General features: G+C 45.1%; 1 protein-coding gene across 1 annotated transcript in view; it reads left to right on the forward strand.

Annotated features, from left to right (window-relative positions):
- Nucleotides 1–2,554: 2,554 nt before the first annotated feature.
- Nucleotides 2,555–11,255, forward strand: part of susd6 (sushi domain containing 6) — a 29,663-nt gene continuing 20,962 nt past the window's right edge. The window contains exons 1-2 of the mRNA XM_017455485.3: nt 2,555–2,853; nt 9,867–10,002. Of these exons, the coding sequence (XP_017310974.1) occupies nt 9,906–10,002 (97 nt within the window). The 5' untranslated portion in view covers nt 2,555–2,853; nt 9,867–9,905. The remainder of the gene's footprint in view (nt 2,854–9,866; nt 10,003–11,255) is intronic.

Genomic DNA, 11,255 nt, shown 5'->3' on the forward strand with positions numbered 1-11,255 from the left:
TTTATACCCTCAGCCCATTTTAACCGGGTCACCTTTGGCACAGATAGGGCGGGGTTAACTCTGTTTAGCGTGTTTAAACACTCTCTGATGAATCTCTAGAATCATGATCATTTCCATGAAGAGGGAGGATTTTCTGAAGAGGCTTAAAATAGAATAGAGTTTTATCAGAGTATGCTATATTACAACTTTTTTTTTCGCCCCTCATAAATGAAGTCACATTTGAGCGTGGCTGCACGTTAGAACTGTTTATGTGTTTACAAAATTCTATGATTTTTAAAATCAAGAATGCAAATAAAATGAAGCAGTGGTAGCAAGGAAATGATTACCGATGGAATAACTCACTTTTATTACTGTAAATATCGTCTACAAGCGAGTTTATAAGAGAAATAACAAAGTCATGTGCTGGTGGACAAACAGTGGTGATCAGTGATTGGTTGTTGGGAACAGTGGTGATCAGTGATTGGTTGTTGGGAACAGTGGTGATCAGTGAATGGTTGTTGGGAACAGTGGTGATCAGTGATTGGTTATTGGGAACAGTGGTGATCAGTGAATGGTTGTTGGGAACGCTGATCAGTGATGGTTATTGGAACAGTGGTGATCAGTGATTGGTTGTTGGGAACAGTGGTGATCAGTGAATGGTTGTTGGGAACAGTGGTGATCAGTGAATGGTTGTTGGGAACAGTGGTGATCAGTGAATGGTTGTTGGGAACAGTGGTGATCAGTGATTGGTTATTGGGAACAGTGGTGATCAGTGAATGGTTGTTGGGAACAGTGGTGATCAGTGATTGGTTGTTGGGAACGCTGATCAGTGATGGTTATTGGAACAATGATGAGCAGTGATTGGTTGTTTGGAACACTGGTGATCAGTGATTGGTTGATGGGAACAGTGGTGATCAGTGATTGGTTGTTGGGAACAGTGGTGATCAGGGATTGGTTGTTGGGGACGATGATCAGCGATTGGTTGTTGTGAACAATGATGATCAGTGATTGGTTGTTGGGATCAGTGGTGATCACTGATTGGTTGTTGGGAACAGTGGTGTACAGTGATTGGTTGTTGGGGACGATGATCAGCGATTGGTTGTTGTGAACAATGATGATCAGTGATTGGTTGTTGGGAACAGTGGTGATCAGTGAATGGTTGTGAACAATGGTGATCAGTGTTAGGTCATGAGGAAGTGCAAGCCAACTCACCCAGGCTTTCCAGTTTCTATTTATTTTCAAGAAAAAAAGAGAGGCTGGTGAAGTTATAAGTCTATAAGTTTTATAGCTACTATAACGTAAGTTTTATAAAGCTGGAAGTCTTAAAGCTATAAGTTGTATAGCTACTATAACGTAAGTGCAAACCTGTTTCACAGATGATCCACAGCATTAAAATGTAATGACAAACAGTTAAAAACATGACAGCATTCCCTAATAAATGATCATCTCTGGCAAATTCCTGTGGTATAAGAGGAATAAAACACTATCACTGGGCAGTAATCAACTTCAGGCTGGTCCCAGTAGCTTTGCTTCATCACACCACCATATTGTTGATGATTTTCCTATAACAGCACCACACACGGTGTTTTATTCCTTACATATTTTATAACTGTTTCACCTTAGGTCAAAAAGTGTGCAGAAGATCTTTATTTATTTATGAAAATGCATTTGATGAGTTTAAATGCATTTTAACTTTTTTAAAAGTTTATTATTCTCAGCCCAGACCAATACCACCTTTAGCGAGACCAATGCCCAAGACTGATATACGTCCAAGTACGTTTAGATTTACATCATTTAGCAGGCAGTCTAATCCAGAGTGAGTTACAGAAGTGCTCAACTCTCACCGAGACCTCTCTTCTTCTTTTCCTCTGCCTGAAGACGCCGGTGTTTCGCTCACCTTTAAATACGGTCTGGAAATGCCAAACCTTGTATTATATTTTCCTCTGTGTCCGTCGCAAATTGCGCCGTTTTTACTTCCTTTTCCGCCTAAACTTTTCCGGTGACGTCTAATTCGGGTTGTTTCACGACATGTATAGTGTAAACACAGATATCGGGTATGGGTCGCTTTTAAAAGAATGATGAATGTAAGCGGGTCGTCGGATCTAGTCAGTAAATCGGAATTGGGCAACAAGACCTGTGGCGTAAATGCCGCATAACTAACAGTTAATCCCATGTTCATAAAGCGCCGCTATCTACGGTGGATCTACAAATTAAAAAAAAAAAATCTATAAAATGACTGACGGGAAGCACATCCAAACACAAACAAGCGTTCCGGACCGGAAGTCTGTTTTCCAAAAGGGTTTTCTAGGCCACTTTTCGGGCTTTAATGTTGCACATTCATCATGTTTTACGTGTCTTCCAGGTTATTCGTACAAGTAAGGAATATTAAAACAACAACAACAACAACAACAAAAACAATGACAGTTGCAGCTTTAAGTTTGCAAGGCAAGCTGTTAATATCTTGACCTGGCAACTCGCACTGATCAGCTGATCGAAACCAAAGAGCGTCGCACGCTCGACCCTACGTACGTGGACGTGCCGTGACTCCACCCACTGTTTCCATGGAGACCTGAGAGGGGGCGGGGTGAGAGCGAGCGAGCGAGCGAGGGAGAGAGCGAGCGAAAGAGCGAGGCAGTAGGTAGGACAGAGCTACAGCGCGCTGGTCGGCTTTAGCACACACGCAGCGGGAAAGCTAGCTGATTGTTCCGGACTGCGGCGAACTATCGGATGATAAAATAAATAAATTAATAAATAAAAAACAGGATTAAAAGCTTGTTCCTCCCCTTTTCTCCTTTTTCTCCAACTCAACTTCGGCTAATTTAACAAGCTCCATGTCCCGGAAGTGAACTCAGATAGGACGGCTTTCACTGACTGGTAAGACTTACATGGTGTTTAATAGTCTTGCGCGTGAGATAGCTAGTCGCTAAGGCTAACCGTTCTTATCGTTAGCCAGCGAGCTTAGCTTAGCGTAGTGTATTTGTAGAACAACAACAAAAACAACCTAACACGCTGTAGAAGTGCTGTTTTAGTCTGACTTCCTGTCAGAAAACTGTTTAAGGTTGTGTTTGTCGTCTTCGGGTTTGACTGTCAAATTAAAACCATGTCGATATTTTTGTTGTTGTTGTTTATTTGAGTCGCGAGCGCTTGTGTACCAGCTAGCTGGCCGTCAATAATAATAACATGAACATTAAGATTAACACACGGCTATCAGATGAAACAAACCCGACCTGTAGGGTTTATCTTTAAAGTCTGAACGCTAATATTAATCAGAATTCAGGGTTGTAAATAAACTCGGAGAGATACAGACACTGCTTACACGCTCCCCGGCGTCCGGTGTTCACCAGTTTGTGTGAAAACCGCGTTAAAAGCGTAAAAAAAAACCCCCACAGGTAGATGTGGTGAGTTTATTCGGATAGATTTGAGTAATTAGCTGATCCGTGAATTAAAATGTGTCAAACTGTGACGATTTACAACTCGCAGAAGTAAACAGTGTACTCTCTGTGTTTGTTCTGAGTGTACTGTGTGTGGTGTGTGTACTCTGTGTACTCTGTGTGCTGTGTGTACTCTGTGTACTGTGTGTAGTGTACTGCGTGTGTTGTGTGTGTGTGTGTGTGTTCTGAGTGTACTGTGTGTAGTGTACTGCGTGTGTTGTGTGTGTGTGTGTAGTGTACTGTGTGTAGTGTACTGTTTAGTGTACTGCGAGTGTTGTGTGTAGTGTACTGTTTAGTGTACTGCGTGTGTAGTGTACTGTGTAGTGTGTGTAGTGTTGTGTGTGTAGTGTTGTGTGTAGTGTACTGTTTAGTGTACTGCGTGTGTAGTGTACTGTGTGTGTGTGTGTGTAGTGTACTGTTTAGTGTACTGTGTGTGTTGTGTGTGTAGTGTTGTGTGTGTGTGTGTTAGTGTGTCCTGTGTGTAGTGTACTGTGTAGTGTACTGTGTGTTGTGTGTGTAGTGTTGTGTGTGTGTGTGTGTGTGTGTGTACTGTGTGTAGTGTACTGTTTAGTGTACTGCGTGTGTAGTGTACTGTGTGTTGTGTGTGTAGTGTTTGTGTACTGTGTGTAGTGTAGTGTGTGTGTATGCACTGTGTTTAGTGTACTGAGTGTACTGCGCGTGTAGTGTACTGTGTGTGTGTGTGTGTAGTGTTGTGTGTAGTGTACTGTTTAGTGTACTGCGTGTGTAGTGTTGTGTGTGTGTGTTAGTGTGTCCTGTGTGTAGTGTACTGTGTAGTGTACTGTGTGCTGTGTGTGTAGTGTTGTGTGTGTGTGTGTGTACTGTGTGTAGTGTACTGTTTAGTGTACTGCGTGTGTAGTGTACTGTGTGTAGTGTTTGTGTACTGTGTGTAGTGTAGTGTGTGTGTATGCACTGTGTTTAGTGTACTGAGTGTACTGCGTGTGTAGTGTACTGTGTGTTGTGGTGTGTGTGTGTTGTGTAGTGTGTGTGCAGTGTGTGTACTGTGTAAGGTGAGGAATATCTGTCAGGTCCCTATGAGGCATGTAGCATATTATTCATTTATTATTACCTGCATTGATAATCATGTAATTAATGTAGATGGAAAGTCTTTACAAGGATAGTCAGACGTGCTTGTGTGTGTGTGTGTGTGTGTGTGTGTGCGCGCGCTTAATATCTCAAAGGTTGTGTCAGGTTTGAGCATCAGCCAGGACATGAGGAAAGGTTTGTTTTTGCTTGTTTGTTTGTTTGTTTATGAGATGATGTCATTTTGCTTCCCGAGTTGCTGGTTCGGGTCAGATTTATGTAGCATGTGCTTAATTGCTTGCATTACTACAATGATGTTAGTAAGACATCTAGAAAGTGTGTGTGTGTTTGCGCAGTGTTGGTGTTTGTAGTGCTGCTCTTTGTTTTAGAACTGTGTGTGTGTGTGAGTGTGTGAGAAAAGCAACACCAGTGACACGACTAGGACGTGATCAACACAACACTGTGTGAAGCTCTTTTATCTTGTACAGAGTCCTGTCTGTTGGAGATTAGATTAAAGTCACGTGACGTCGCCGGGAGGTTATCTATAACATCGACATCGCGACGAATGATGGCGCGATACACTTTTCCGGCAGAGCGTGCGGTTGTCGTGATACCTTTTTAATGACGTTTAAAAAGACCGCAGCGAGTAAGCTGGTAAGATCTAGTACCGAACGCTAAAATAATTTATTATATTACTTTCGTACGATTTAAAAAAAAAAAAAAAGTACACTACCCGTCAAAGGTTTAGACACACTCATTCTTTATTTTTATTTTATTTTCCCACATTTTAGAATAATAATAATAATAATAAAGTCATCAAATCTCTGGAGTAACACAGCTGGAACTTTGGGAATTATGCTGTGATAAAAAATCCAAAATAAATCGGAATAATTTAATATTTTATCATCTTGAAAGTCGACGCCCTTTTTGTCTAGAATTTCCAGAAATGTATCCTCGGCGTTTTCTCGAGCGATGTCTCGAGGAATTTCCCAGAGATGATTTTTAAACAGTATTAAACGCGTTCACGCCGACGCCGGACTCTTATCTCCTGCTTTTCCGAATATTTCTCTCCGAGTCGTCCGTTTAAATGAGATGTTAGTTTTCTAATGAAAGAAACGAACACGTCGGGACGATTATATTTTTGTCTACGACGCCGATTTCACACGTTTAATCACACACCTTCAGATCAGAAGCTTTTTAACATCGCGAGAGAGGTTTCAGTCGAGTGTCCACAAACTTTTGATCCATAATGTGTGTGTGTATGTATGTAATTATATGTGTATGTATATATATATCTGCCAAATGCTGTAAAAATATATGGTGATGCATATCGAGCGTGGTAGAAATGTATCGCGATAAGCTAATTTTGTCATATCACCTTTAAGCGGGTCTATAGCCAATGGATACAAATGCAAATTTATGCTAATTAAGACACCTTGGTTCACTAAAGTAGAAAGAAAAGTGGGCTGTTTGTACAGCGCTGCTGAATTGTGAAACATTCTTAAGTTGAAACTCCTCTTAACTGCCTTTTTATTTTCGAACTTAAGAAAAAAGTTAATATCGTGTATTCCCAAAAATTCTTCTGAAGAATAATGTTGTTGTTTTTTTTTTCCCTTCTTAAAATTGTTCACACGACACAACTTAAGAGCAGTTCAAATGCTTTAAAAAATCATCTTAAATAATCATTGTGAGAACTTATCTTAAGATTTCCTCTATATCCGGTTCCTGGATTCTGATTGGCCCAGAAGGAAGGCGGTGATTCGTTTTCTACGACTGCGAAATCCAATCACGTGTTGGTCATTACAAACGCGCTCGCTATATTACCATATCGTTTCTATAGTAACGACTCGGGTGGGTTTTAAAATCGTCGAGTCTCCAGCTTCGGCGCTTTGTAACAGGACGGAGGAGAACGCTGAACGTAGCTGTAAACGGATAAAAAGTAAGACGTATCGTTTTGCCACGTGATGCACGACCATCGCTCGTGTTTCACGTAAGACGGCGGATCAAGAGGCGAGATGGTGACGCTCAGGTTGCGTGGAGTTGTATACCTGTTAGAAGACCCTCTCGGAGACCCACGTACAGCGGCTTTAACTCGATCCGCGCGCGCTGAGACGCGGATATCCGGCGTAAACGGAGCCGCCAGGGACGTCGCCGCTCTACGCAAACGCATCTTACACACTTGACGTTCGCTTTCTAATCCCCTCGGGTTAGCGCGAGAGCTGCCTCTTTCTTTCCTTCTCCGTCAGTCTTAGCACCATGAAACGTGCTCCCGTCGAGGAAATACATAAACGACACCGTGAGGAATCCAGCGCGGTGCAAAACGCTGGGCACAAATTCCCAGAATGCAATGCAGCGCAGCCAAACGCGTTAAAACGCAGACGAGACGATGACGCTTTGGAAAGCTGGTCCGTTCGAGCAGAGAGTGCAGCCGAGGAAGAGAAAGGACTGAAGCGCCGCTGCGTCGCATCACGCGCTTTAGGTAGAGATGAAGCGAGGGCTTAGGGTGTCTTTTCATTTCTATTTGTTTATTCATTTATTTATTTATTTATTATAAACACTTCTTCTAGAAAATGAAGCTCAGAGAACGTGCATCAAGGTGTGTTTTTCTGATTTTTAAAAAAAAAAATTTATCGTTGCGTTTTTAATCAATTTATGAAGCCGCCGTAAACGTAATCGTTACACATCATCCCGTAATCGTACACCGTTATCGTATTTTGTGCAGGAGATTAGCTTGTTTTATTGTAAATAATAACATAAATACATAATAACAGAATCCAGCTTCTGAGAAACGAGCAAACGATCGATTTCGGCAAATCGACCGTCGACTACAGACGCCGCGTCGGTCGATTCCACCGCGGGTTCTTACCGACGCGCTCACAACGCGGAAACTCGAAGAATGTCGCGCTCGTGATTCCGACTTCGTGGCGGCGCTCAACTCGTAAACACGATCTTTCTGACGTGACTCGAACGCGCCGTACTCCGAGCCGAACGAGGAACTCGGCGTCCGGCGTTTTCGCGGGCGTGACCGACGCGTCCTGTTCTGGCTTGGTTTTTATTCCGTTATTTATATGTATTTATTTTTCTCCGTGAAACGCGGTGAGTCATCGTTGAGCTCTGTCACTCAGATGGAGTTGTCTAACACAGGGGCAGGATTAAAGTTGTCGCTTTTCTCCGAGCTGTAAGTGTCATCATCTGATCATCTCCCTTCTGTGACCGAAAAGCCATCCGTGTAGGATCTTTTTTTTTTTGGGGGGGGGGGGGGGGGGTGGAAGGAAAAATCTCTCCATGCTTTGTTTTCTCAAGCGTTTATTTTAATGAGAGTGAATTCTATCGCTTGCAGTCTGTTCCATTCCTGCTGCCTAACGTGCGTGTGTGAGAAGGTGACAGCACGCCTTCCCGACTTTGCCAGCGAAATCTGCGTCACGCTTGTCGTGTTTTCCACGGTACCCCGCGGCGAGGCGGAGAGCGCAGCGTGAGCACCAGACTGGTATCTTCGCGGGCGGCGTTCCCTCATCCTGCCACCTGCGCCTGTACCGACCGGCTTAGCGCAGAAATCATATTTCCACGTCCTCACAGGTGTACGAAGCTGGAACGGCACGCTCGTGTAAAGCAGCGCGTGCGCCGTGCCGATTAAACGCCGACAGAAGCCCCCGCAGAAGAGTGGAACGAATCCAAAACGAGATGTTCAGCAAGCACATACGAGCGCCCATACTTTTGCCCGTACGGCGCGTCGGACACCCCGACGAGCGCCCGCAGACCCTGTTTACATTTACATCCCGCGCTAGAAACAAAACACACGCGGGACCGCGTCGGTAACGCTTAAACCCGACCGAACGCTCCGGAACATGTTCACATTGCGCAACCGAAAACCCTGCCACCGCCGAGCTTTTCACAAAACACGGCAGCCGTTTATAAATACGTTTACGTTTAATACAAGTCGCTGCGGCACTTCTTATCATCTTCGAGCTCAGCTATCAGATTTCAGTGCGTCTAACCGGATCCCCCGTCGTCTACACGCGCGCACACACGGGGTTCTAACCTCATCAGATATGCGTGGAACGGAAAGTATTTATCATCGACCAGGAAGTGTTATGTAAAAAATCTGGTATTGGTTCACGGTGTAAATTCCTGCATCAGAGTAGATCTTGCGCCGACGAAACATTAAAAAAACACGCAGCAGGGCCGAGGCTTCACAGGAAATGAGGCGAGCCGTGAGATCGCAAGCTGATATTTTGCAGCGTGTTTATCTTCACAAACCGTGAAAAAGACCAGGGCAGGGCAAACGTGTGTGTACCCCGAAACGTACCTGATATCGTGACATCACAGTTTTGATATTATAATAGACATGGCCCGATATCACTATTCTTTAACCCTTTCATAAATGAATGGTTTGTGAGCATATTGAGAATTCACGACATATGGTGTGTGTGTGTGTGTGTGTGTGTGTGTGTGTGTATAAACAAAGTAAATGTATTTAAGGTTGAAGGTGAAGGTGATTTAAGTCTTATATGTTCCTAAAATAAATATAGGTTCATTTAAAGGACTGTTTATAACGCACGAAAAGATTGTTGTTTTTAACCGAAGCCCTTCATTTAAAAATGTAAGAAAGGGGCGTTCTCTTCTTTTTCTGTGTTTACTCCGTGATTTTATTTCCGTCCTGCGTCGGCCACGTCGGGGGTCTCCTCCGTCCTCCTCCGAGACGATTATCTGTTTTACACTAGACTCGGCACTCGCCGGACAGTTCCTCTGTGCAGATGTGGCCTGGCGTGGGAATTAAAGAGGTCTGACCGCTACCGCTCGAAGTATTCCGTGTCGCCGTGCGCGTATCGCCGCCCCGCCCCCTGATATCAAACACTTCCCGGATGGCGTAGGACACTCGTACGGTTTGTGATTATGAGTCGTGTGTTCAGATTGCCGCCGGAAACTTTGTTCTCCTCAGACGGGAGTTTCTTCTCTACTCCGGCGTCAATACGGTCCGAATAGGGCTTTGACACGCGCTTACACAGCTTTCACACAAACACAAAAGTGAGAGCGTGGTCTGTTTTTATACAGTCACAAAACATCTGTTCCGGACTTTTTTCATCTGTCACAGCATCGGATCCAGTTCATCCTTTTCTTTTTCCGCCCGATATCAATCCTGGGTGTCGGATCTGGTGCCCTTTTCGGATCCGGTCTCCTCTTGCGATTGTACTTCTATTGATAAATGATTCATCCAGAGCTTCGAATACCAGCTGTAGCTTGAAATGTTAATGCGCGCAACACACACACACACACACACACGGGCTCTTCCTGTCGACTAGTCCCGGATAAAACCTCTAGAACCTTCTGCTTTGTGTCTGGCTGCCTGCCAGATGAGCTTCACATTTAATCTCTCTCTGTGTGTGTGTGTGTGTGTGTGTGTGTGTGTGGGCTCAGGTTCAGCCGGAGCGGACTCTAGTGCAGCAGGGCTGAAAGATGTGCGATGGGATGGCCACGCGTTCACACGCTCTGGTGATCGTGGCACTGCAGCTGCTCCTCTTCCTCACCGCGCTCCCCGCAGGCCAGGCCTCAGGTAAGAGCGTCGCCTCTTCTTCCTCCTCCTCCTCCTCCTCCTCCTCCTCCTTCATATCGCCAGGCTCTGCTCATCACTGCTGTCGGGTTCCTTTAAGCAGAACTCTCAACGTGTTTTCCGTCCATCAGGAGAAAGCTGTTTTCCCGGGTACGAGGACAGCGGAGTAGATCGAGACGCGTATACGCGCGTATATCTTCATATGCGTGACGTTCTCGCGAAGGTTTTTGAAGTGAAACGAAACGATGAACGCGTTATCGAAAATAAAGGAGCTCGAAAGGTCGAATCCCGGCGACGCCACGTCCGGCGGTGGCTGCGCTGTCTGGGTGGGAGGGGCGTACTCGGTCTCCTCCGTCCAGTCGTTGGCGTCCGTGAGCCCGTGTATGAGGAAGAGGGCCGATAGCGCTCTCCTCTGAGCGCCACTCAGTGACGCAACGCAGATGTGTTGTTGTTATTATATTACCGTACACCGGACGCCCTGAAGATATTTGCGTCTTAGAGACGGCGTGTGACTCTGAACAAGTCCTCGTTTGCGTTTCGTCCCGTCTTCTCCGGGTTCCAGGAATTAAATCAGCGTTGTCTTGTTTTCTGTCGGAGATGTAGGTTGGGGGGATGGTTTCTTTCTTTCGCAGTGTTCAGAGAGAAGCGTGCGCGCGTGCGCGTGTGTGCGTGTGTGTGTGATTCCTTTACCTCCAGAACAATCGACCGTGATGTGTCCACCCCCCTCCTCCTCCTCTCCTCTCCACAGCTTTATACAGTCCTGTGAACAGAGACAGATGTCCTTGCAGCACGGCAGATGCTGTGCTTGTTCCAGGGGTGTGGCGTGATCCCTGAGTGAGCCAACGTGTGTGTGTGTGTGTGTGTGTGTGTGTGTGTGTGTGTGTGTGTAACACTTAAAAATCGATCTCCCTTTTTTAACGTGGCCGTGTTACAACAGCACTACTCGTGCGTGTCCAACACGCACAGACGCACAGCGTCTCCGGCACGTTTTTGTTTTTTACGTGAGTCACTAGGAACACTGCATTATGTGTTGGAGGAGGGGGAGGGGGAGGGGGAGGGGGGGAGTGAATGTTAAAGGAATCGAGACACTTCACTTTTCTGCGCTAGAGGCGATTGGGTGGGAGGGGTTCTACTATCTCTCGCCCTGTCAATCAGAGAGACGCCGGCCGATCGGAGGTGTCGGCGAGTTTTTTTAAAAAAAAAAAAAAAACAAAACAATTTTTAATTAGTACCCAGCCTTCAAATGTTCTATAGCG

The sequence above is a fragment of the Ictalurus punctatus genome, chromosome 25, assembly GCF_001660625.3.
Source record: "Ictalurus punctatus breed USDA103 chromosome 25, Coco_2.0, whole genome shotgun sequence".
Lineage (NCBI taxonomy): Eukaryota > Metazoa > Chordata > Actinopteri > Siluriformes > Ictaluridae > Ictalurus > Ictalurus punctatus.